General features: G+C 41.7%; 1 protein-coding gene across 2 annotated transcripts in view; it reads left to right on the plus strand.

Annotated features, from left to right (window-relative positions):
- Window positions 1-23,344, plus strand: part of opcml (opioid binding protein/cell adhesion molecule-like) — a 291,933-nt gene that overhangs the window by 218,766 nt on the left and 49,823 nt on the right. For both annotated transcript variants that reach the window (XM_058628308.1, XM_058628306.1), the window contains one exon: window positions 16,007-16,132. In XM_058628308.1, the coding sequence (XP_058484291.1) occupies window positions 16,007-16,132 (126 nt within the window). The remainder of the gene's footprint in view (window positions 1-16,006; window positions 16,133-23,344) is intronic.

Genomic DNA, 23,344 nt, shown 5'->3' on the forward strand with positions numbered 1-23,344 from the left:
TTTGTGGCCATGATTAAAACATTTGCAGTTGAAATCCCAAATTGTATGTCCAAATTTGCGAGCAAGTGGAGAAGGAACTCTGAAGTAATGTACAAATGTACATACCCAAGAATTCTATCGCTATATATGCACCATTATCGCATAATAATATCGCTCTTTCTTTAAGGTCTCAATGGACAGAGCGGTAAAGCAGTTTCGCCAAAGACACTTGGCGAAACACTTTTCACTGCCAAGAATGTGACAGCGCGTCTGGATTCCCCGTGCATTCAAATTGAAACACTCCACTTTCAGTGTCAGCACATTGGCCTCGTTAATGTAAAATTGGAGTGCAAAGAGAAGAGATGCTGGCAATACAGCATGTGCGGCACGTACAGTGCAGCGCTTGTACCGTTTAATGTACTGTTTAATTAGTTTCCTGATGCCTGGAATTCCAAATGATGCAGCTGAATAGAGTGCCCAGAGAAACAAGGGTCCTTGCTTGAGATACTCATTATAACAAAGTTATTTTCTTAAAATAAATATTAATAGTTGCGCGTTATGCTTGTCGCATCTTGACAGTTATTTTTTTTTCCAAAAAACACACCTACACATATTTTGGTAAAGCCAAGTCTTCCCAAGGCTTCCACTGCAAGTTAAAATGAAGGGAACAGAGACTTTGTCACTGTGTTTAACACATTGCCAAAACAGGTCTGGACCACGGGGGGTGGCCGCTGCAGCACTGACACTTGGCACATTTTCTCTTTGTCCATGTTCATTTGAAGATATCAGTCGGAGGGAAACATATGGGATTTGCCCGATGCCAGCGCATCATAATGTGTTTCCAAAGCAAGAGTAATTCAATTCAATCACAAAATACCCTAAATGTACTACAGGATTATCCTCTTTAGTTTCATCGAGTGTAATGTTGTGGCTCTGTGTTTTTCTGATTAGGGCCGAAAGTCTGCCTGTGCCATAAAGAGGAGGAGAAAAGGGAGAGCACTGGTCCTTTCAGTTCAATGCACACTGGTCTAATAAGCCTCAGGGCTCATTATAGAGTGGGGAGAGACTTCTCCCTCTCTCGCAAAATGCAAGTAATGAGGCATTTGAAATATTCCACAACATTAGGATAACTGAAATTGGAGAGTAAGCCTATAAGCTTTGCTTGTGTAACACATTTAAAAGTGCTTGTTCTTTCCCGAGGCTGGTTGTGGATTTCTCTTTCAATTCCTCACCTACCGGGCCGCCGCACTCTGAATTTCTTTGTTTTGTGCAATGCTCACGTTGTCATGATGAACAGATGCAGGGACGTTAACGCCACTCCCTTGGCTTTTATTTATATAAATCATCCACTGGTTTATATTCAACAGCACGGTGTGTGCAGTATTAATAATTCACTCTGGGATTCTTTTTTTTTTTAATCCTACCATGAAGTTTGTGCTAGGTGGAAGCCTAATTTTGGGATGTGTATGCATACTATGTTTTCATTAAATTAAAAGAGTGTTAGTGCATGTAGACATTAGATGGGTTGTCAGTCTAGTTAGTCTTAAAACTAAGCCCTGTTTGAGGAGTGTGTAGGAGATCATCTCCTCCAGCGTAGCCGTGCACCCCTCTGGACCAGAAGCCATCCCCGTTGCAGTGGCTCAACCCACATCTATCTTTCAAAAAAGAAATCGCCAAGTAGAGAAGCATGGCTCTCTTTGGTTTTCATTCTTGACTTTGGTTGATGCTAGCGATAGAATGTGTTTTAGGATTCGTAGTGAAATAATAATGTCTTGTGTTCCGAGGCACTTCATCTTTAATCTTCACGGAGTCCTGCAAGTGTCTGTATAACCATAAAATGGTTATCTAGTCATTTTGTAGTAAATACAAGCAAATATTGTATTGGGATTTTATGCTGCCGACTAAATAATTCATACAAACTGAGGAGGAAAAGTTCAAGGAAAAGATGTGGCGGAGCTACAGAGTAGTCCCTAGTGTTTTGCATTGCTCGGCAGTACTCAGGTCAAGCTTATACATATAAGGTCAAATGAAATGCGAGTTGTATGCAGCCTTTTTAGACAGCTGTATTGATTAATTAGAGTCTGTTCTGTGGCTGTGACAGTTGAGACAAAACAGTTGGATTTCCAAATCCAGGTTTGTCTCACCGGGCCCCACAAGGAAGATCAGAAGAAGGTGTATATCCAGTTGCCATTAATTCTTTGTCGGAACATCCTCTATTGTCAGGTCTCTGCCGCCACAGATCAAAGAAGAGAACTTGAGCCGCCACCTCAGCTGAATGACATTTTGCAATATTGGCGGTTTCCATCTGAGAAAACAACATCGCTTGTAAAGCATATTCATTATGCTTTTCTCGTCTGCTGAGTAATCTGAAGAAGCCTGTGTTTTTCTGCACTTTCTCTTTACATGTTTCAAAAGGACATATGGAATCATATGCAACCGTGTTGGTTAATGCACTTTAAAAAAACAACTCCCTTTTAAGCGCTGTTTTTGTTGCTCTTCCAGTATACAGCCCAGTTACTGAACATGTTGGCTGTAAATTCTCGTACAGCGTTTAAAGCGTCTGAATCCAACGTCGTTTAGATATGAAAGTCCTGCTCCACATCGGCTGACGAATGGCTGTACTGCTAGACGTATTTAGGTATTTTAAATGCAATAATGCAGGATGTATTCTGCGTAATGATCTTTGCTTTTAGCCGCTCGGCTGCTGCCTGCTCTGTCTGGTCTGAGGTCCTTTTAATGCATACGCACACTTGTTAAAAAGCTTATGAGAAACCTGGTTTACTGCTGAGAAATCACTGTTCTCCAAGAGAATCCTGGTTGCACAATATATCCAGTTCCCTTCCGCGATAGCATTACATTTAAATAATGCAATGAGGATACATTTGGATGCAAAAATGCACATTCATTTAATAATGAGGCTGGCGATTCTCCCGCACAGCAGTGCACAAAACTGATGACTGGACGAAAGATCAGCATCAGTTCTTTTTACACATGCTGACGCGTTTGCATGCATGTGGGGCTGCCAACTTCCCAAACATCTGGGGTCTATATGGTGCCATTATTAAAAAGATCAACTGTCCATTAGTCGGGAAAATTCTGTTGCACTAAAACCCCTGAATGGAAAGTTGGGTAGATAGTGCGGCTTCAAAGTGAAGGTGTTAGATCACAGGCATAGATCAGATCAAACCAAACATGATGGAACTTGTCATCCCCTGCTGTGAAATCATGCCCTCACAGTAGAAAAGAGGATGTGCTCAGGGTTTATCAGAGTCTGTTTAAAGCAATTGGAAAGGACAAAAGGATGCTATCCCTTCTCTCCTTCCCCGATGTACAGTAGCTCAAATTGGACAAACCAAACACGTGTTAACTCTGCTAAATCAACTCACATTATGCAGATTTCCCCTCAACATTTGAACCCATCAAAAGTGGTCACTTTGGATTTCGATGAAAATATCACCAACCATCAGCTAAAATCCATCTATTCCAAAGTGCTAGTTCAGTGATGAGTCATTGTTTGAAATGTCTTCCACGGAACAATATGAACCTGTACCTTGTGTAACCCTCTTACCAGTCCGTATGCTGCGGTGTCCACGGATTAAAAGCTGCAATGACCACTTTCTGTTCCGAAACTTATCATTATGATGTTAAAATGGATTCCAATGGATTGTGAAGTTAATGGAAAAATCACACCGTCCGCGCTTACATCAATCCCTTTTAATCCTTGCCCTAACTAGATTTTTTTCTCTCAACCACCAGGAGTCCACTTATGACACAAAGGGACAAAACACAGCAGTTGGTCCTTAATTTGACACCGTCTATGAGGTGAATCCCCAGTCTATTTACCACTGTTGCCCCTATAAATGGAGCATTATGGGTAGACGACCAAGGTTTCTGATTGAACAGCGTCTTGATGATTCTGACCACTGTCACATGGTCTGTGCATTTATTATATAGCCGTAGATAGGCTCCTAGAATCCTGCAGCTCAATCACAGGCCCAACATATAGGATCTATAGGACGTGTGGGCAGTAGAAGACAATGAAACATGCAAACTAAACGTATACATGAAGAATTCCCTATATTACTGGCAGACTTGTTGACACAAAATTGTAGTGATCTGACATTGGAAGGCAGTTGAGACGGCGCTTACCCATTTGGTAACGCCTCTGTTTTCCATACAGCCACACAGAAGAAGGGTTGTCAAAGCCAGAATCTGACGTGACTTGACTTTGTCCACACCAATGCCTTGGCATTCGTATTTCTAATCATAGGCTTTGCTCACTGTGCAGCCGCTCATTGGTTAGCCTTTCCTTTACAGAAGCTCTGCATGTTAAAAGTAACACCGTGTAACACATCTTATCGATTTCTCCCATTATCCGGCCCCTCAGTTACATTCACCATGCCATGAGTTGAACTTCCATTACGGGCCTGAAACGTGTGTATTTTTATACTGCAGGCTTGGGTTACATGAAGGATCATTTGCATGACCTTTATGAAACATAACAAGAGCAAAGCGCTCGTCAGCGAGGCCAAACTCATCCCTTGTAGTGGGTTTAACATGATACCTTGTGTTCATGTGGGTAATACACTGATGTTCGTTTCCTCTAAAGTCGTGTTGTGCAAGATGAGTGTTTGATCCTGATCTTTCGTCTTCGATGACCTGCCTATTACGTCCTCCCCGTTGGAGATTAGGAAGTAGATCTCTCCAACGCGCCCCCTTTTTCTTGTACACAAGAAGTCAATGAAGTAACGGGCAGAGAAAGGACATAATAAGGGCATAACCTAACACTCTGATAGCAAAGCATGTGACCTCCTTTGTTTTTCGTTGTAATTGCTTCAATTTTCCCTGTCATGGCCAGGCCACACTGGAGCGCCCTGAAGCGATATCTGCTATTCCATTTGGCGCCCATGTTAATTAATACTATCGTTCATACCAAATGTTACGCTAATGATCCTTTCACCATTCGGTCATTTTTCTGTGTGTGCCGCGAGCAAATCTGACCAGAAAACACACTCCTATCTAGATTCTGATAGATCATAATGTTTTTCCCCTCCTCATATCCTCTTACTTCTCTTACTTCATTCACTATATGGTATCTATACTGTTTTTTTACGCTTTGCTCACTCCACATGATTTTCCATCTGGTATTGTGGTTGCAAGCCCGTTTCCCGACGACAGCCCGTAATCTGCACGTGATCGGCATTCAGCACTCGCTAAGTATAAAATATTTACAGACGCAACCTGCAGAAACCAGCAGATGCCTTCCTGATGCATTGCAGGCCCCAGTCTCATTTCCTAGTCTGTGACAACTCCAACCACCTCATCCGATACGACACAAGAAAGAAAGAAGGGGTTAACAGCAGCTGAAACCCAAGGAGGAATACATAGAAAAAGGGAGAAGAAAGAGAGCAATACAACATCAGAAAAACATGGCAGCAATCTCAGGTAGCATTGCAACAATAGAAGTCCTATGTTCAATATATAGACATAGAACCGAGCTAAAATAAACCTGGTTTCACACATGAATGCCTTTTGTCACTTCTCGCATGTCTTTTAGTAATGTTTTTTTTTTTTTGTGACAACACAGATGACTCATACCTACTTTGGGCTTCTCGGGTTCAAAGATTTTTTTGTAATGTTTGACGCCTATTTGTCATTTATATCAAGGAAGAAATGAGCAAGCATGTGCAAGCATAGAGGGCCAGAGCAGAGCAAAAGCAGCATGGGGAAATGGCGTATCTGTCGTGGACAGGCTGTGTGCAATTTTGGCCATCAGGGTGCTTCTATATCCAGTGTGGCCTGCGTGTTATGCTGCCTGACAAGCTCTGAATTGTGGAGCACTTTCTATTCAAGTGAACCTCCATTTCTTCCGAGTTGGTCAGGGATTGGATGTCTCAATTTTGTACTATTCAATTCTTTGTAATTAGGGAGGCTTTTTTTTGCCAGCAGCCCCCCCAGTATGTCATCATGTTGGACAAGGACAAGAGAGCAGTGTCCTTCTACCTTTTCCCTTTTTTGATGCACACTGCAATGATGTAAAATGCTCTTGCTTTTCTGGCTCTTGCACTGCCACACAGTGTAATTGTTGTAGCGGCTGTACTGATTACCATGAAGTGGTTACCTGCTGTCAGCAGACATTGTGCATTGAAGGTCAGACCCAGAATGCACTCGGACCTAAATTCGGTCGCCCAGGATGTACAATCATCAGCACATGCTTTGTTACTTTAGCTGGCTCACAGCAAATGACTGCCTCAGTCACCTAGACAAACCCACTAACCCAAACAATCTTTGGATGTAAATTCCAACGGTTTGGTTAAGGTAGAGTACAAAGGGTGAAGACAAAAGCCCTTTGTTTGAATTGTTGCTGCAACAGCACGCATGCCTCGGCCTCCATGCCTCAGTCTCCATGGGAATACAAATGTTCAGCAAGACGGTCTCTTGGTGCACTTCAGGATACATTACATTTTAATTTGGCACGAATCTCAAATTCTGTTGTGTGAAAACATGACTGCAGGCAGGGGGAAAACTGAAGCAAAGATGTGGATTGGAGGAGATGTGAGGACACAGACGTGAAAAGAAAATGCAAAAGGATGTTTTCTCCAGGGTTTTTTCTTTTCTTTCTCTTTCTAAAGTACACATTCACGTCACACTGACTGTTATGTAATCTGCACGCTGAATGGACATGTTGTGAGTTGGAGCCATGCATGGAAATCAAATGATACACACCCGTCATCCACTATAAGTCATGATTAGTTTAGTTAAGGTGGTTTGTGCATACGGTTTAGTTTCTCAAATATTAGAATTTTAGCAAGGGGTAGCGCATATGGTCGTACCAGGAAGTTGGCTGTTTGATCCAAGGTTCCTACACTTACAGGAATACTTCACCGATTAGGGTAGGGGTAGTATTTTTGAAAAATGGTGCTTCCCAACCTCAGTTTCCCCTGAGTCGAGAAATATCTTCATTCCTTTTTTTGTTACGTGCCCACCAGTGACACTTGGACCCACTCACTGGTGTCACTGGTGGGCACTCTTAGCTGCTGTGCTATGAATGGTAATAACTGTGAGGTGCTTTGAGTAGTTATCAAGATCACAAAAGTGCTATTGAGATCCCTTGCTATGAGTTGGAAGTAAAAGTGTTTTTATTCACTACTTGGTCAAAAAAGTAACATGTAATATTTTACTTTGCGCCTACCGTACAAGCCACGTAACATAACACGTAACGTTATGTTTCAGTTGGTCAGGCGTAGGTTCAGCAAGGTCACAGTATGTGCCAAAAATAAGGTCAAACGACTTCATGAATATACTCCAGGTTATACACCAGGTGTTTTTTGGCATTTTCCAAAATGACAGTGTCGGGGTTCGTTGGGCCCGAGTTGTAAAAAGAATCAGGATTCATTTTCACACATGGATCGATCTCCGCATATTCCTGACGTTAACCTCGTCGAGAATCTTTGAGATGTGCTGGACAGGACTGAACACAGCAGTCCAACTTAACTTAAAGTCCCATCGTAAATGACCTATCCAACTTCTTCACAAGTAGAAACTCTATAATTCTGTATTCTGTTTTGTGAGGAATAATTGCCAGACACCTACAAATCCAACATAAGGAGAGAGGAAAGGAAGAGCCCACACTGGTCTGTCCAATAATTTGCAAGACAGTTCATACTTTCTGTTTTTCTGTTACTCAAGATAACAGAAAATATACTTATAATGTGTTTACTTTAAAGCTGCAGGAAGAAGGATCCATAGAAATAGCTGATTTGTTGAGTTTCACCTGCAGGTTGTTAAATACTGACATTTTGGTATCGCTGTCTTTTTTCATCAGATGAGGACAGACAAATGCCCTCAGTTCCTACTTGAGTCCAGCTCTATTTCAGATACTTTCTTTGTTTAAAGGGAGGCAGTTGTTGCTGGTGGTGGAGTTAGCAATCATTCCACTGACAGGGCCTGTAGAGTCGTCGTAGAACAACCAATAGCAGCCTATCTGTCTGACCTTCGCTGTGAATGGTCAGAGTTGCCCGTGCCGTTCTCTCTCAGATCACTCGATTTGATTGCTGAAAGGTTTGCACGTTATAATTGGTTAACACTGCCAAAAATATTAGAGTTAATAAAATACAAATAATTTACTGGATTGTTGTTGTTTTTTTTCGTTTTCATTTGACTGTAATTTGATTTTTTATTGTCATAAATTTGCCGTCTATTAAACTGTAGTGTTCCGTGTTCTGGTTCCTTGCCTTTATACTGCTGTCATGCTGTCAGCATGTTATTGCTGGCTCACACAAGGGCTGCTTTTCAAAAAAATGTGTGAGTGCTCCATGTGTAGGAAGAGAGAGAAAAGAAGACGACGCTGAAGAATCCTCCTGCTTGGGTGTAGTTCTTATACCCAGAGTGCAAGAAGTAAAATATGCAGCCATTTATTATTGATTTAATATCCGTATGAGAGAAAATAAATCTACAAAAATATCCTCACAGGTTGCGAGTACATAATACAGGAAACACTGAAAGGGTACAAAAGGACAGCGATACTAACCGTTACTGTCAGATCATCAATAATATCAACACATGGCTAAAATATAAAGAGACTGAGCTATCTCAGCCGTTATGTGGGTAGTGCTTCTCTAATGCTGATCGCAGGTAATATATTGACGCAGTGCATCAAAATTGGCTGTGTGGTTTCACTTCCCTGTTGCTGTCTTTACCTTGGACTGCATCACTGAAACACAAGATGCAATGGGTCCCACATGAGACGCTGTCTTTGAACTGAGAACACTTGGCATGTGTCGCAGCTTGTGCCTTCTGTACCAACCGGTGGGAAAATCTAACCTAGTTTATTTCTACCTCACCAAAGCGCAAGCATGGCCCTAAGTGTTTTTTTTTTTTTTTGTTTGTTTTTTTTTTTTACACTTCCCAGGCTGGAGGGTTTGGATTTCTTTCTTCTTGCATGTCCCGGTGTTGGGTGCATTTCTGAATTAACAGTAACCACTGACAAGAACAGTGAGCGTAACCAAGATATCTGTCACGAACGTCTGTTGTTCTGGGTAGAGATGGCACATTAGACGACTCGCTTGACAGTGATTTGTTTGATGTTTCAGTTGCAAAGTAATTTGTTATGAAAGAAGACTTAGCATCCATTATAGATCTAGCGAATGTTGGCACAGGAGCGAAGGCTTTGATGTTGGGATATGTCGAAGGTTCACACTCACCCTCAAACAATCTGGAGTACAGCTCCTTTTTTTTCTTCATACGAACTTCATTCGTTTCTAAATCCGCCTTCACATAATAAGAAACTTAGTGTTTGATCACTGCTCGCTATAGAGCACAGCGGGGTGCACAGACAATCGTGGAGGTAATTGCAGCCTAGGTGTATGTTATAAAATTCAACCAAGCTAACTTTAGCATTGACTTGACCTAGTTTGTAAACTCTGTCTATTCACAAACCCGGTGGCCCAGGCTGACGGCTGACATTTCACCTCACACGCTTTTTTCATACACTTTTAACTCCGTGTTATAAAGTTTGAGGAATTCAGACACACAAATGAATACTTTTCTTTACTTTCTTTTCACAGAGCTGTCATTGTTTCCAGCGTTAACGGATGAATGTAAAGAATGAATTGGAAAGCAGCAGGTATGCATGGGGGGGATAAGTGACTTTACACATTGCACTGTGTAGAAACATCATGTGGGAACAATGGCAATCCAAATTGCAGTCAAATTTGCCGTCATTCAAACATCCATTAAAACAACAGGCGGTCTACATATGCAATAAAAAAAAAGTATCGCCCCTTGTAATTAGGATAGAGAATATCAGCCATAAGTTCCCCATGCAAGATGGGATTTGCTACTGCTTGGTCTCCGTCTCTCTATACGTCCTCCAGGGTTCATGGAGGAACTTTAGCTGACCTCTCTTATTGTGAAGCAATCACAATTGCACTCTTGAGTGTCCAAAGCTGTCTGAGCTTGGCTTCTTGTTTCAAAGGTTGAGCCCATTACCGTGTCAGGGAAATACTAAATTGTGTCCACTGTTAACCACAACTCACAGACCACATGTGATGGTTGGTATGTGCTTTTCCTTGTACCGTAGAAAGATTTGTGTTCAGCCTAGTTTTCCATCGTCGCGCTTGCTGTTTGGACATACTGTTGGGTCCAAGCATGGCACCAGCCTGTTTCCTGTGATCTGTGTGAACAAGACCCCAAGATAGTGGATTCCTAGCCCGTGTTGCACTGTCCTTCCTCTTCTTCTCAAGTTTTGAACCGATAGGATAAACTTAGTGTGAAATAATATTTGAGATGACACCAACAACAACCAGCATGTAAACAAGTGTGTGTATCAAATGATTCCAAAATAAGTCGGCACCACCGTGAGGAGAACTCCTCGAATTTGATGGATTGTTAAAATTGCTGGTTCTGGTTACACGTCCCAGTGAACATTGGTTGATTTGCATCAAGTCTATGTTTGAGTGTAAAATGGCAAAGTATCACTGCCTTGAATTCATCTATTTGGGCACTTCTTGAAGGGCATCCAACACAGCAGATTCACCATGGCCACAAGAGGCCGAGCTGTTATGATGGTGCTCTTCTGATGAGTATGAAACATACTGTTAAGCACAATTTCACTGTCTCACGTTGAGGACTAGTTTTCTACACTACACAATCTTCTCCGTCTTTTTTTTTTTTTTTTTTTATCGAGGAGCCCATATGTGCACTCAGCCTGTGCCAGTGGTGTCTTTTGTTTTTCTGCCTAACAGCCAATAACAAAAAGCTTGAGTCTGTTTGTTCCAGGTGAATGAACTAACCACCGCCACTCCCTAGTGCCTTAAGCTTTCCAATTGAGTTATACGCTATGCTCGATTGGAATTTTATTCCTGGTCGTATTAGAAATCCTTATGGCTATCTTTCAAAGCAGGCTGACATGGACCAGGCATTATCCCATTTTGGATAGCATTGGTGGTGAGAAGCTTGTTTTGGTCACCTTTGGTTCTCCGTCTGGGATAAAAAAAAAAGATGGTGTTCTGGCAGCCTGGAGCTGTGTTGGCACTGCTAATGGAAACATCTTCTGGCTCATCACCTCTGTATGTATCCCCAAGTTGTTGGTGGTTGTCTTATTCATAACATTGTCAGGCATAAACCTTGTATTGGCATGTGTCTTGACTGTTGTGGTAATGCCGAATGGATAATGTTTTTTTCTTGCGTTTTGATGCAGCAGATTTGTATTTTCTGCTGAATAGCTAAAAAAATAAATAAATAATACATTTGTAATCTCATCGTGTTGCATTTTAGCCGAAAGGCAGGGTAGTAGGGGGCCCCAACAAAGCAATTACCTCGGGGCAAACGAATGACTAATGTGCTGAACTCCTCCTCCACATCCTCACAATTCTACAGTCTTTATGTAGTCCTAAAAATATTTACATGTTAATCTTTAACAATTATCCATTAACTTTTAATGGCACACTGCAGTGGCAATGCAGAATCTTTTCAGAGAGCACAACGCCTCAGTTAGGATGTCATATGTTGACTTAGGTGATTAGTCCAGAGCCAGTCTTGCCTTTCCTGTTACCCCCAACACATTTCTGCTCAGGGTCATGCTCCTGTCTCACCTGCGAGCCCTGTAAACAATTTTTCCACAGCCAAACCGTTACACCTGATAGGCCCATTGCTCACCCTAGGATCCTCCCTCCTTTTGAACAGTTTGCTGGCTCCATCCCACCGGGAAGCGGGCCATTAAACCGTGGTTCAAAGGCTGACTGGGCTCCAGCAGATTGTAAAGCACCTGGTAAATCAGGGAGCTTTTTAAATGAGGTAAAAAAAAAAAAAAACATGCTGTTGCTCCATAGCTAAATGACCATAGGCTCCACAAACACAATAGCATAGAGCATCACTGCAAAGGCTAAGCCCTTTTTCGGTTAATTATCAGTAAATCTTACAGCCAACACTGTTCTTGATGATATATATATGAAAAGCAGGGCATTAAAACTTTTCAATTGCTCTGACCTTTAAAGCTCAGTTTCTTCAAACCTTAATTCTGCGAGGGAAAGTTGCAGCCGGCGAATGCAGCCCATCTCCATTGTTATTATTCTTCATTACTGTGTCACTGTTTGACACGATTGTATTTCACTTACGAAATACAGTCATGTTTGGCCCGATGTTAAATAAACACCCTGGGAAGAGCATCCCTTTCCTCTTTGATTATATTTTCTAATTAATTACTGGCTAGGCTACCTTGCACTGCCATGAAGACTGACGTGTCCCCAGGTCCCCAGTCATATCCGACAGCAGCCCCGGTGGCAGGGGAGCTGTGTTTTTTAATCACCTGGCCACTGGCATTATCAGGCTGGAGGAGCCGTTAGCGGCTCTGCACACAGATGCTTGCTCATTCATCTCTGCTGGAGGTCAATGTGGCCGAGGAAGTGGCGCCCGCTGTGTCCTCAAAACACCGTTGCTTCATCCCTCCACATTCGGAGCCTCTTACAGGCGCCACATGTTGCATTCTTACCCCTCAATGAATCATTACCACATTAGCTCTGTGGCATTAGTCTCATTTGTGTAAACAGAAGACCACTGCGCAATAGCCTGTTCACTGCTTCTGGCAGGGAGTCTGCTGGCTCATTTTACTGCTATTCCTAAAAGGCCTGCTTCATGGAACATATTTGAAAGTGGTTCTGTTTGGCACATTATACTCAACATTACAACTGATTTAGATTCTAGCAATTGAAAATTTAATTAAGTGACATTTTGGATGTTAAGGGACTGTTAACGTTATTAGACGCATTAAACCACTATCATGAAGTTTTTATTTTTTAAGAGTCACTTTGTCATCTGAGGCTTAAAAGTTGCTGTGCACACAGTCAGGAGCCAGGACTCCACAAAGAGGTGGACATCAATGCATGATAGGTATGGCTGTTTTGTCGGTGAATAAACACCACTTGTTACTTCACTAAACGTGTTCATGAGGCGATGTAGGGAACAGGGGAATCTCAGTTTGGGCCCAGTTATTTATACATACATTCTTGCATAAATCCTGCAAATGAACAACTAGAGCGAGCAAATGTGATAATTATGTAAAACCAAAATGCTACAGTAGTGTTTATTGCCCCGCAAATAGCACACAACTGCCAGCTATTTATTTACAGACTTGCCTCGCAAAATCCACGCAAAACTGAGGCTGTTGTGTACGTTTCTGCGACGCTGTCAGTCAAAAACTGGTTCTGCGTCATCATGCCGGGAGCCCAGCGTCTGCATCCGCCCACCCCCCTCGTCCACTGTCATTGAAGCGCAGCTTCCCTGAAGGCGACGTTGTTGCCGTATTTATCGAGCTCACCGCAGTTCAAAACAAATCTACCCCGTGCCATCCCAGGGAGAACAGCTGAAGCCGAGCTTGAAGTGGTTTTAATGCCACGGGAGTACGACAAGCACGTAAGACGATCCGTCATCCGTGATGATGGAACGGCTGAACCAGTGACACGTTCTGAACGCGTCGTAGCGCACGTTTGGTATTGAAATGTCAGTACAACACAGCACGTATTTGACGACATTTTAAAGGAAGTTGCGCTCCCCTTGCTGTCTTAGAGCAATCGCCACTTGTAGGGAGAAGAAAGGGTGTCACGTTTGGCGGCGATGGAAAAGAAGTTGGTCCAAAGTTAGCCAATGGATGACATCTTTGACAGCAACGTAATGACAAGGACATAGAAAACTTCATTTGAATGTGTCCTGATCTCACCTTCACCGTCTACCGTCTACATCCTGCTGGGCAATCCATCAATCATTGATGGAGAACTTTCCGTAGATGGACAGAAATGGATTGTGCACTTCATTATCCATTTCCTCCTTTTATTTTACCATTCTTTTTCAGTTTGTTTGTTTAACCATTTTCTAATCACATGCCCACCTTCAGCCACATAACACACATCAGCTTTTCTTCCAACTGCGTAAGGTGAACATTGGATCAAACCTTTTTTCAGGGTCTTAATGTTTTATTTCACAGAATGTCGAGAGAACAGAATTTGTTCAGGGAACATATTAAAATCATGTTTGCGTTGTGCTTTTGCGCCACAATTTGATCTAAATACTATTATTAAATACGACCTAATAACCAAGGATCACTGACTGCACTTACAGTAATGCAGGTGATACAACTAGTAGCTGGCAACACACGCCAAATGTCCACACAGAAGAAGGGACAATGAGACAGGTATACATTTTAAAACTGTCCAGCCATGATAGTGAAATAATCTGTTCACACATTAGACTGTGTACTTTGCCGCTGTTCGCTCCACATTGTTTGGTCGTCGTTTGACCATTAGACACGTCTGTGATGTCATTGTGTGCAAAGAGGGCAGGGCTGTTAGTGGCTGTATTTATGCTGAGGTACGATTGTCGCTGTGTCTGCGGCGCAGCTTCATTTGTTGGGATGAAAGGAAACATCGAAATCAGCTGGCAGTAAGTAGGTTTATTATTAATTGGCTCAACTCTGCACTGGTCTTTATAATTATGTGGAATAAATGTTGCGTGTAATTGTCCCTCTAATATTGCTGTTTACGTTGTCATCTGTTGTGTTGGTGTAATATCATTTTGTGAACGGCTGCCTCCTTTATATGTAAATATCACAAGTGATTACATGAAAGTCTACGCACTAATTTGATTTTTTTTTAAAAATCAGATACAAAGTAGCTTATGATGGCATATGCAACAAAGTATTATTTTTCTCAACTCAACGAAAATGCGTGATTATTTGCATATATAACCAATCAAAGTGGACACCCTGTTAAAAACTATTAAATATTACATTGAAATGCATGATATGGGGCAATACTGACTATTCCTATGATCACTGTGGTAGAGCCAAGGACAAGACCTTGTCCATTTCCAGCCTGAGAGCCTGTGCTTCATCTTCTTTTTATGTCTGCTCTCCTCTTCATGTCCACTCGTCTCTCTTTCCCTCTTGCCTGCTTCGGTCTGGTCTCCTCCTCCACGCCACCCCACCTTTTCCACCCATGCCTGTCTATTTATGTCACCTGTGTAAATAATATCAATAAAGCTCCCTGACTGTTTAAAAAAAAAAACCTGACATGCCTAATTGACTGGAAACATGTTTCCATGCAGCATACCATGCGGCTTACCTCTCGAGATCTCGGTGTAAACTGTCAGACACACACGTTAGCTCTCCCTCCCGTTGCATACTCCTGCTTTCTGGCTGGATTCTGGGGTTATATCGGATTCCCGAGTGATCCACACAGCCTGCAGTGGTCATAGTTCAACGTATTTGAACACATGCACTGCAAAGAACTGTCCTTGTGCAGCACAACTGTGTTTTCAAAATGCTATCTGCTATCTGAATGGGCCGTTATGCACTGAACTGTCATTGCTATGCAGTGATAAAATACCCTAAACAATATTTGGTCTGACATTCATGAAATGTAACATTCAGCAGCAGTGAAACAGAGAACAGTTATAGTAATACAGGTTTTATTTATGTGCTGTGAAATGTGAAAGCTTGTTCACCTGTGTTTGATGGCGACCTGTGGGTACCCCACCTTTTGCAGGTGACCCTCACGAGGGGAATAAAGTGGAAGACGATGGATGTATGGCTATTGATTTTACTATTCCTTCCATCATGTAAATTCAACAAGAGTTCACATCGATGATCGGTTCTTTTGAAACACTTCCCCAGTCGTCTGTTGTATTGATTTTAATATGGCACTGAGTGATTTAATTTACAGTGAAGGTGTACAAAGATATCAAGCTGGTCCAGTCGGACAAAATACGACCACGTCTTACTCCGAATCACCCCGACGCTTGTCTAATGAGCAGAGTTTGGCAAAGAAAATCCATCATATATTGCGCCACAGAAAACCAGAGAAATGTCAAATTTGTCAGCTACTTTCATACTAATTAAGTCCCCAACCCGGGGGGCTATTTTTAACCTCATCACTGTTCTGATCACATTGAATAGTGAGCCCCTCGCTCTCAAGTGTCATTAATTACGCTGAAAAACATCAATCATGACTCCCTTTTTTTTTCCCCCCTCCCTCAGTGCCGGCCAGGATCACAAATATATCAAAGGACATCACAGTGAACGAGGGCAGCAACGTTAATCTCATGTGCCTGGCGGTGGGTCGACCCGAGGCCAACATCATATGGAAGCACCACTCGCCAAGAGGTAAACCTTGAACGTTTTTTGTCATTTTTTATTTTGATTGATGTAATTTGATCGTCGAATGCAACGTTTAATGGACTCGGTCCGAAGAAGAGTTCTACATGTAGTGTGGTAGTCAAGGTAATTGCTTGATTTCTCTTCAACAATCATTGTCATGGGTAAGGTACAGATGGTGACAACTGTAGATTGAGGCATTATATCCTTTTTTTTTTCAGCTTGTCTGTCTGTCCTGGTGATATCTGATTGAATCCTTTCAAATTTGGCACAAACATTCACTTGGACAAAGGGAGTAACTGGAATTTGGTAGTGAGAGGATAGGATCGCTGTGGCCTCACAATCCTTTTACATATCGTGAATGTTCTCTCAAAGACCTATAACATAAAAATGTGGAGAGTGGGATCAACATTGAAATATGCAAATAGAGTGAAATGCAAGGACAGTGTGGTTAATGTGGAATAGTTTCTTTAACTCTATTTTTTTTTTCCCCCTCCTACACACAGCCATTCCTCATACACCTGTGGCCTCACATTGATGTTTTCCACACAATGCACATCTCCAACATGCACATATATCCACCGATGCACATGCACAGAAGCCATTTACCACAGGATATGAATCTGCTGCTTTTGTGTTAACGTGTACGCGAGAGGATTTACACCCGATAATACCAGGCTTTAATTGATCGACTTAATCTTGTTTTCCTTTTCAACTCGGCGGATTTGTGGGGCTAAAGCACAGCCTGTGGTCTGACGGGACCTGACACAAGTCGGCCAGGATTTTGGCTAGAGGCCATGTAGCAGGTTTGGGTCAGTTTTCTTTCGTGCACAGCCGTCGGTGCTGTGTTAGTGTCGGCGCTGAGTTTCCCACGGAGCATTCAGCAGCATGAGTCATGTGGTGCTCCTCTAAAGGATAGGATGTTTAGCTGCCAAAATGACATAGACGCTTGCTGCACAGCTCTCTCTGCCTTCCGTGATGTTATCAAGAGCCAGCAGGATGTCGTTTTCACAGCATAGAGGTGGGACTTTGGCACCTCCAGCGAAAGGGACTGGGGTCCCTACATTGAACCATAGGCAGGAAGCAAAAGCAGACTAAAGTAGTCTTCCAGTTGCTAAACTCCTGCTGTGAAGCCTTCAGATTTGCAATGTGACTGGCGCCATGACAGATTGTCTAAATGGGAACATAATTCACATCGGAAATTTCGAAAACTAGCAGTTGATACCATTAACGCCTCAGGAACATGCTAATTGAAGTTCCATTCAACCAGACCAGTTTTGCAAGCAGCGGTTGTCACCCCCTGGTGGCCAGCTGCTTCGCCTGTCCTACTTTTTTGCCTTCATTTTTCAAACCACAAGACTACATTCATTTTTATATTCAGCCTACCGTACTCCAATAACCTATTACACAATACATATCGAAGCCTTTTGTGACTTTATTGTATCGATAGCGTACTAATTAACTACCTGTTAGCGTTCAACTAAGCTAAACTTGCTAACCCAGTATTCCAGTTAAATCCTTGGTATTGACAATTTTATTTAACACAATTGCGCAACACAACCTCACCCATACCACTGTCTGATTTTGAAAGTCTGTAGAAATAATGAAGACGTGAAAATGTGACACTTTTGGCAGCCGGCTGGTGGGACGGGACTCATTAGGGGGTTTCTCTCAGTGGTGTCGCCTGTACTTGCCCAATCGTAGAATTTGAGGGGGTTCAACATAAAAATGTCATCGCTGTATAGTGTGGACTAATCAGACGTTCTCTCGGGGGCCCGAAAGTAATGTTACCGCCCCCTGCTGACAACCCAGTGACCCCACACCACGTCAAGCAGCTCTTCATTTATTGTTTCCCCAATATTTACTCCCAAGTATATCATCCCTTCACAGGCCATTTCTTTAAGGTGTATTGTAATTACATTTTAAAAAGAACAGCTTTAATGACCACCAGCCAGATGGTGCCATTTACACTGTCTGTAACTCCGCGCTCCGCAGTCCACTTCCACGTTTTTTGATGCACTTCTTCCAGCACTAAAAAGCTCATATAACCTCCTTTTCTTCCACGTTTAAAAGGGGGTAATTACTCTATTTCTGTCCGATTCCAAGCTGCCGCGCACTGCACCAGAGGCGCGTCGATGTTCGAGTAGGTGTTGTGACAACAGAGTCTGATAAAAGTCACATTTCATAGTCATTTAATGTTGATATCCTTTTGCTGAGTGTGGAGTTCAACTTCACTCGGAATAATATTCACAAAGTCTCAAGGTAATAAAGTGGGAAGAGAAGCTAGAGGACAGACTGAGGGATTTTATTTTAGACAGTGTTGACAGGTTTTTTTTTTTTAATTCTGTGTTACAAGATAAAAAAAAAAATATGACATGAGACTGCCCCAGTGAAAGAAAGGGAGGAATTCATCTTTCACTTCAACCCTGCCATGCGAAGCAAACAGTAGCGGCAAAGGAAGCAATGCGATCACACTTGAGAAGTCATTCACATGTATTCACAGCCTGAAATGCTGCCTTTGTGTATGTGTTATTATCACCGGGAAAGATAATGGGTTATCGTGCTTGACATTTCTCCGTGTTGCACTAATGAAAAAGGTAGATATTTTGGCTGAGCCAAATAAAGTCTCACTGAGTGGCATTTTCCCAACTCGCTCTTTGCAGTTTCCTTTTCATGTCTGTCGCCAGCTATAATGGACTATTCCCTCCGAGGATAGTGTTGGTATCTGTTAGTACAGCACTGAAGTCCCCCCCCCAGCCCAAATTAAAATGCATTTCTAATAAAGGAATAAATAAATAAATAAAAAAAATCTAATCTGCCATGTACGCCGCCGCTCTGTTTGATGCTTGTTTTTTTCCACGGGGCATCATTTAAACTTTCCACACTCGTGTCAGAAACATGAGCCAACGCACCGTAATGGCTGACGCATGACGCGAGGCGAGGGAGAACATGGCAGAGATATGGAAATATGGAAACTACTGTCTCATTTAGGGCCGGATTTAATTGAAGTCGTCATTGAACATGAACCCTGTCGCCGCTTCGCCGTTGAACCGTGGGGAGGGGCCATGAGGCATGCCAGTAAATCCCAACTGTGCGAGTGACTTAAGTAAGAGCCACGCCGAGAGGAGCGGCCCATAAAATGTGCAGCCTCTGTGGTCGTTTGCTTAATATATGTACCCTGTCAATTTAAGTCCCACCTTTATTTTGTGCACTGCAAGCCTCAGTCGCCCATTTCAACTCAGTCGGAACTATATAAATTATTCACCGTTGTCCACTGAACTCCTGGCTGCCGGCCACTAAAAAAAGGACGACAAGATATATATGGTTTGGTGGGGGTGGGGGGACAGTTTATTCAGGGGGACCATGCAATATGGATCCCTGTGGTCCATTAAGGCTCATTAAAGTGGAGAGGTTGTGAATGTGCTCTCTCACACGTGTCAGCTTGTGCCTATTCCTCTCACGGATTGCTGTAGAGTGGAAAGGTGGCTGTAATGTGTCCTCTCCTTCACTGCTGTGCTGTCGTTATTGTCATTGTCTGCCAGTTAGCACAGTAAGACTTGTCTTTATATTGTTTTGTTGTGTCGACGCGGTGACAATGCTTTTGTTGTGCGGACGTGGCAACCGCACACCTTTTGCTTTTAGTGACTTTAAGGCAGGGTAGCAATGTATGTTGTTGTTGTTGTTGTTGTTGTTGTTTTTTTCCAGAAAGCTTTGTAGAGACTGTGTTGAAATTGTGGCAGTCGTGGAATAACAATGGTGGCATGTCAGACGCAGCACTTTAGTCAAATGTTGCTGCCCCCCCTAAAATTGAGTTGTGTTTACCATAACAAAAGACACACAGTCAGGACCTTGTACGTTAAAGGTAATGGAAAATACGAGAATTCACGGTTAGTGACAAAATGGCTGTCAACGGATGATTAATAATTAATAAATAGTCGAAAAAAGAGGTAAGATTCATTTAATTAATTTGTCTCTTTCCAAAATGTGTATTGAAATTGAGCCTTCATTCATATATACTGTAAATATGATCAATGACTATTTATTGAGATGTAAGAATGGTTTCCACTTCCCCAGAATAGGCCGCTTACAAACATCCAGATACAAATGTCAACTGTCATTGATGACATCTCATCCTTTTGCTCTTTTTTCCAAGATATCTTTCATTTTTCATATTTGGCAGTTATTCACCCGTTAAAGAATAAGCTGACGCCACATTTGTCTGCGGTCGTTTCCGTGGACGTCCTGGGGTTCGACCGTAATGACAAGTATATGGGTGCAAAGCTCTATTTCTGTGCTTTCAGGTATCCATCCATGTGTCTTCCACCGCTTTATCCTCCACATGAGGGTCCTGCGGGATGCTGTGCCAATCTCAGATCGCCAGTCTATAGTTTTTGAATTTTCTAGATATCAAAAAAACGGGCTAGGAGTTACGGTGATGAGAAGTGCGCGTGCGGGGTTAAGGATATGTTGTGCACCAGCAAGCACTGGTATGCTCTTTTTCTGAAATTAGTTTTTCGTTCACTGCAAAATAAACAGCGCAAATGATTCCCCACACCGTTTCAGCATCGATCTATGTGCGGCTTTGTACTAATGACATTTAATCAAGTACAGACCAAGTATTGAGAGTACATAAAAGGCCTTAAATCTGTCCTCCTTACTCTCTAAACTTCAGTCAAGAGGATTGTTTCTTTTACTGACAGTGGCTATTTAAAACAAACCAAAAAACTAGGGCATCAAGACTTCGCGTAGGAATCAGTGGTAGTGGAAGGATTTTTGACATAGAACGAAAATAGAACGTCACCTTCTCTCTCACTCCATCGGACATTGGACACCTCGGTGCCATCATTTCTTTAAACCGAAATTGAATGACACATTTCTTGAGATAGTCACTTGTGAGTCATGCCATACATTTATCTAAAGTAAGTGGTCATAAAAAACGAGAAAACATAAATGTTTTTTTTTTAAAATCTTTCAAAAACTCACGCTGTTTCTTTGGCAAATAACAAACTGTATTCACTTTTTTCATGCCGGCTTCTCTGAGAGGTCAGAAATGAATTGAGCATAACATTCAACCACTAAAACTAATGTTTTTTCTGTCCAGGAATGCAAGTCAATTACTATAATTTGACATTAATCAAGAAATAATCATGTGTTTTACTATTTTTTTCAGTTGTTTTGTTAAACATTAAAATTCATGGTTGTCAATAATACTTATATTTTAATATACGTTTGGTTAAAGAGCTTCTACATACTGGTATGAACCATTACAGAAACACAAAAAATGATTTGGATAATTACCAATCGTGTTAATTTAGGGCAGCCGTGGCATAAACATGACATTGGGTGGAGGTCTAACAAATTTGTTAAACATTACTGCTACATTTTGCTTCCCCAGTCACAACAAGTGGAAAATAAACTGTGTTTTCAGCTTTTGATTTTCTCGGTGTTCACCGAGAAAGTGCTTTTCGAGAATAAAATGAAATGCCGCCATGATAATGCTTTCAATAAAATGAAAAGAACCTTCTCAAAACAGGACACGGCACAAATGCAAGCCTTCAAATATCCGTGCAACAAGTAAAACTGGAAGAAAGTGACACTGTGCTAAAAACATGAGCTTATATCTGTAGCCGAATTCAGTTAGGCCTAATTATGTCACCTTTCAGTGTTCCGTATAAAATCAACTATGTAAAACCAAACTTGTACTTAATCTGTTTATATGGATAAGTTTTAAACAACCTTCGGGGTAACATAAAAAATGTTTTGGCGTCACTTTTGGCAGTTGTTTTGATGTCTGCCTTTAAATGCACTCATTGGTTGGACAAGATTGCAGGAATTCGTTTTAGATGGTAAGTTATTTAACTGTTAAATAGAGTGTCTTTCATCCATGATGCTGATGTGTGGCAGCGGTGTATACAATGCATCTGACAAAATAACCCGAGAGACCCCTTTTAATGCAGCATCCCTCTACAGCAATGTCAACATCTTTTGTTTTGAAGCTTATGAAAAATGTGATTTCAATTTTCATATAGTGCCATCTTTACTTCAAAATTTAGATTCCAGTCAAAGGAGGTGGTTTATGCTGAAATATCTGATGAAATACCTGACAAATAATAAAACCATGTGCCTGTCGGCCATATGCAGTAGCAGCAGCAGCGCTCTAAAATGGATTTGTGTAATCATGTTGATTAATTTGCGCATAAGAAATTAAAATGTGTCCTTTCAAATACTTGGAATTATATGAGAACAAAAGCACAGATGCCAAAGCGTCCATGCATGGGAAATTAATTATTACAATAATTCAGCATTTAAATTATTATTTTTTTTTTCAGTCAAAGTGCTGTTTGTTTCCACCTGATGAAGTCCCAACGTTCCCCAACGCTTGTGGTCTGATTTTGATCTTTCTGGGGAGAATATTTGGCTATTTAGCTGCTCCGTGGTCATCTTTTTCATTTGTGTCTGAGCGGGCTGGTGAACGTTACAGATGTTTCATAGCAAACAGCTGCCAGCTGTGGCTGAAAATAGACACAATAAAAAAAAAGCTAACGGAATGACTAGAGTGAACCGGAACAGTTGAGTCCGGACACGATAGCACTGAGCCAAAACTCACCTTAAAGCCGAGGAGCTGAAGTGCCGATTCAGCGGATGAGTCAATGTAATTTAATTACTATGAACGACCCCTTTCACATTTGCCTCGCTGTATTTATGCTGATATATTGTATGAAAATATTTATTAGAGTCACTTTAGTGAGATATTTATACACACGACAGAGCTAATGTCTTAAGAGGACGTCCAGATACAGACAGACATACTGGTGGTGGCTCGTCAACAGAGGTGGAAAGCAATGAATTACATTTAATAGCGTTACTGTAATGGAGTAGGTTTTTTGTGTACTTTTTAAAGTACTTTTCAACATCGCATCTGTTACTGAGTAAAAAAATGTTGGCCTGAATTAAAAAAAAAAAAGAAAATAATAATAATTCACGCACCGGAAAACTTTGGCAGTGAACGATGAGGACAGGTGAACGATGATGAGGACAGGTGAATGATGAGGACAGGTGAACGATGAGGACAGGTGAATTGGTGCTCATTAAGGTCCCTGAGTGAGCATTTGTGACCTATTGTTGACCCATTTTGACTGATACATTATGTGTTTACATCTTGTAAAGGTTTGCCTTTAATTAAAAACAATTCATGTGAGATTTGTGTCCCCCTGCCCCCCG

Source organism: Solea solea, chromosome 4 (assembly GCF_958295425.1).
Source record: "Solea solea chromosome 4, fSolSol10.1, whole genome shotgun sequence".
In the NCBI taxonomy this organism is placed as follows: Eukaryota; Metazoa; Chordata; class Actinopteri; order Pleuronectiformes; family Soleidae; genus Solea; species Solea solea.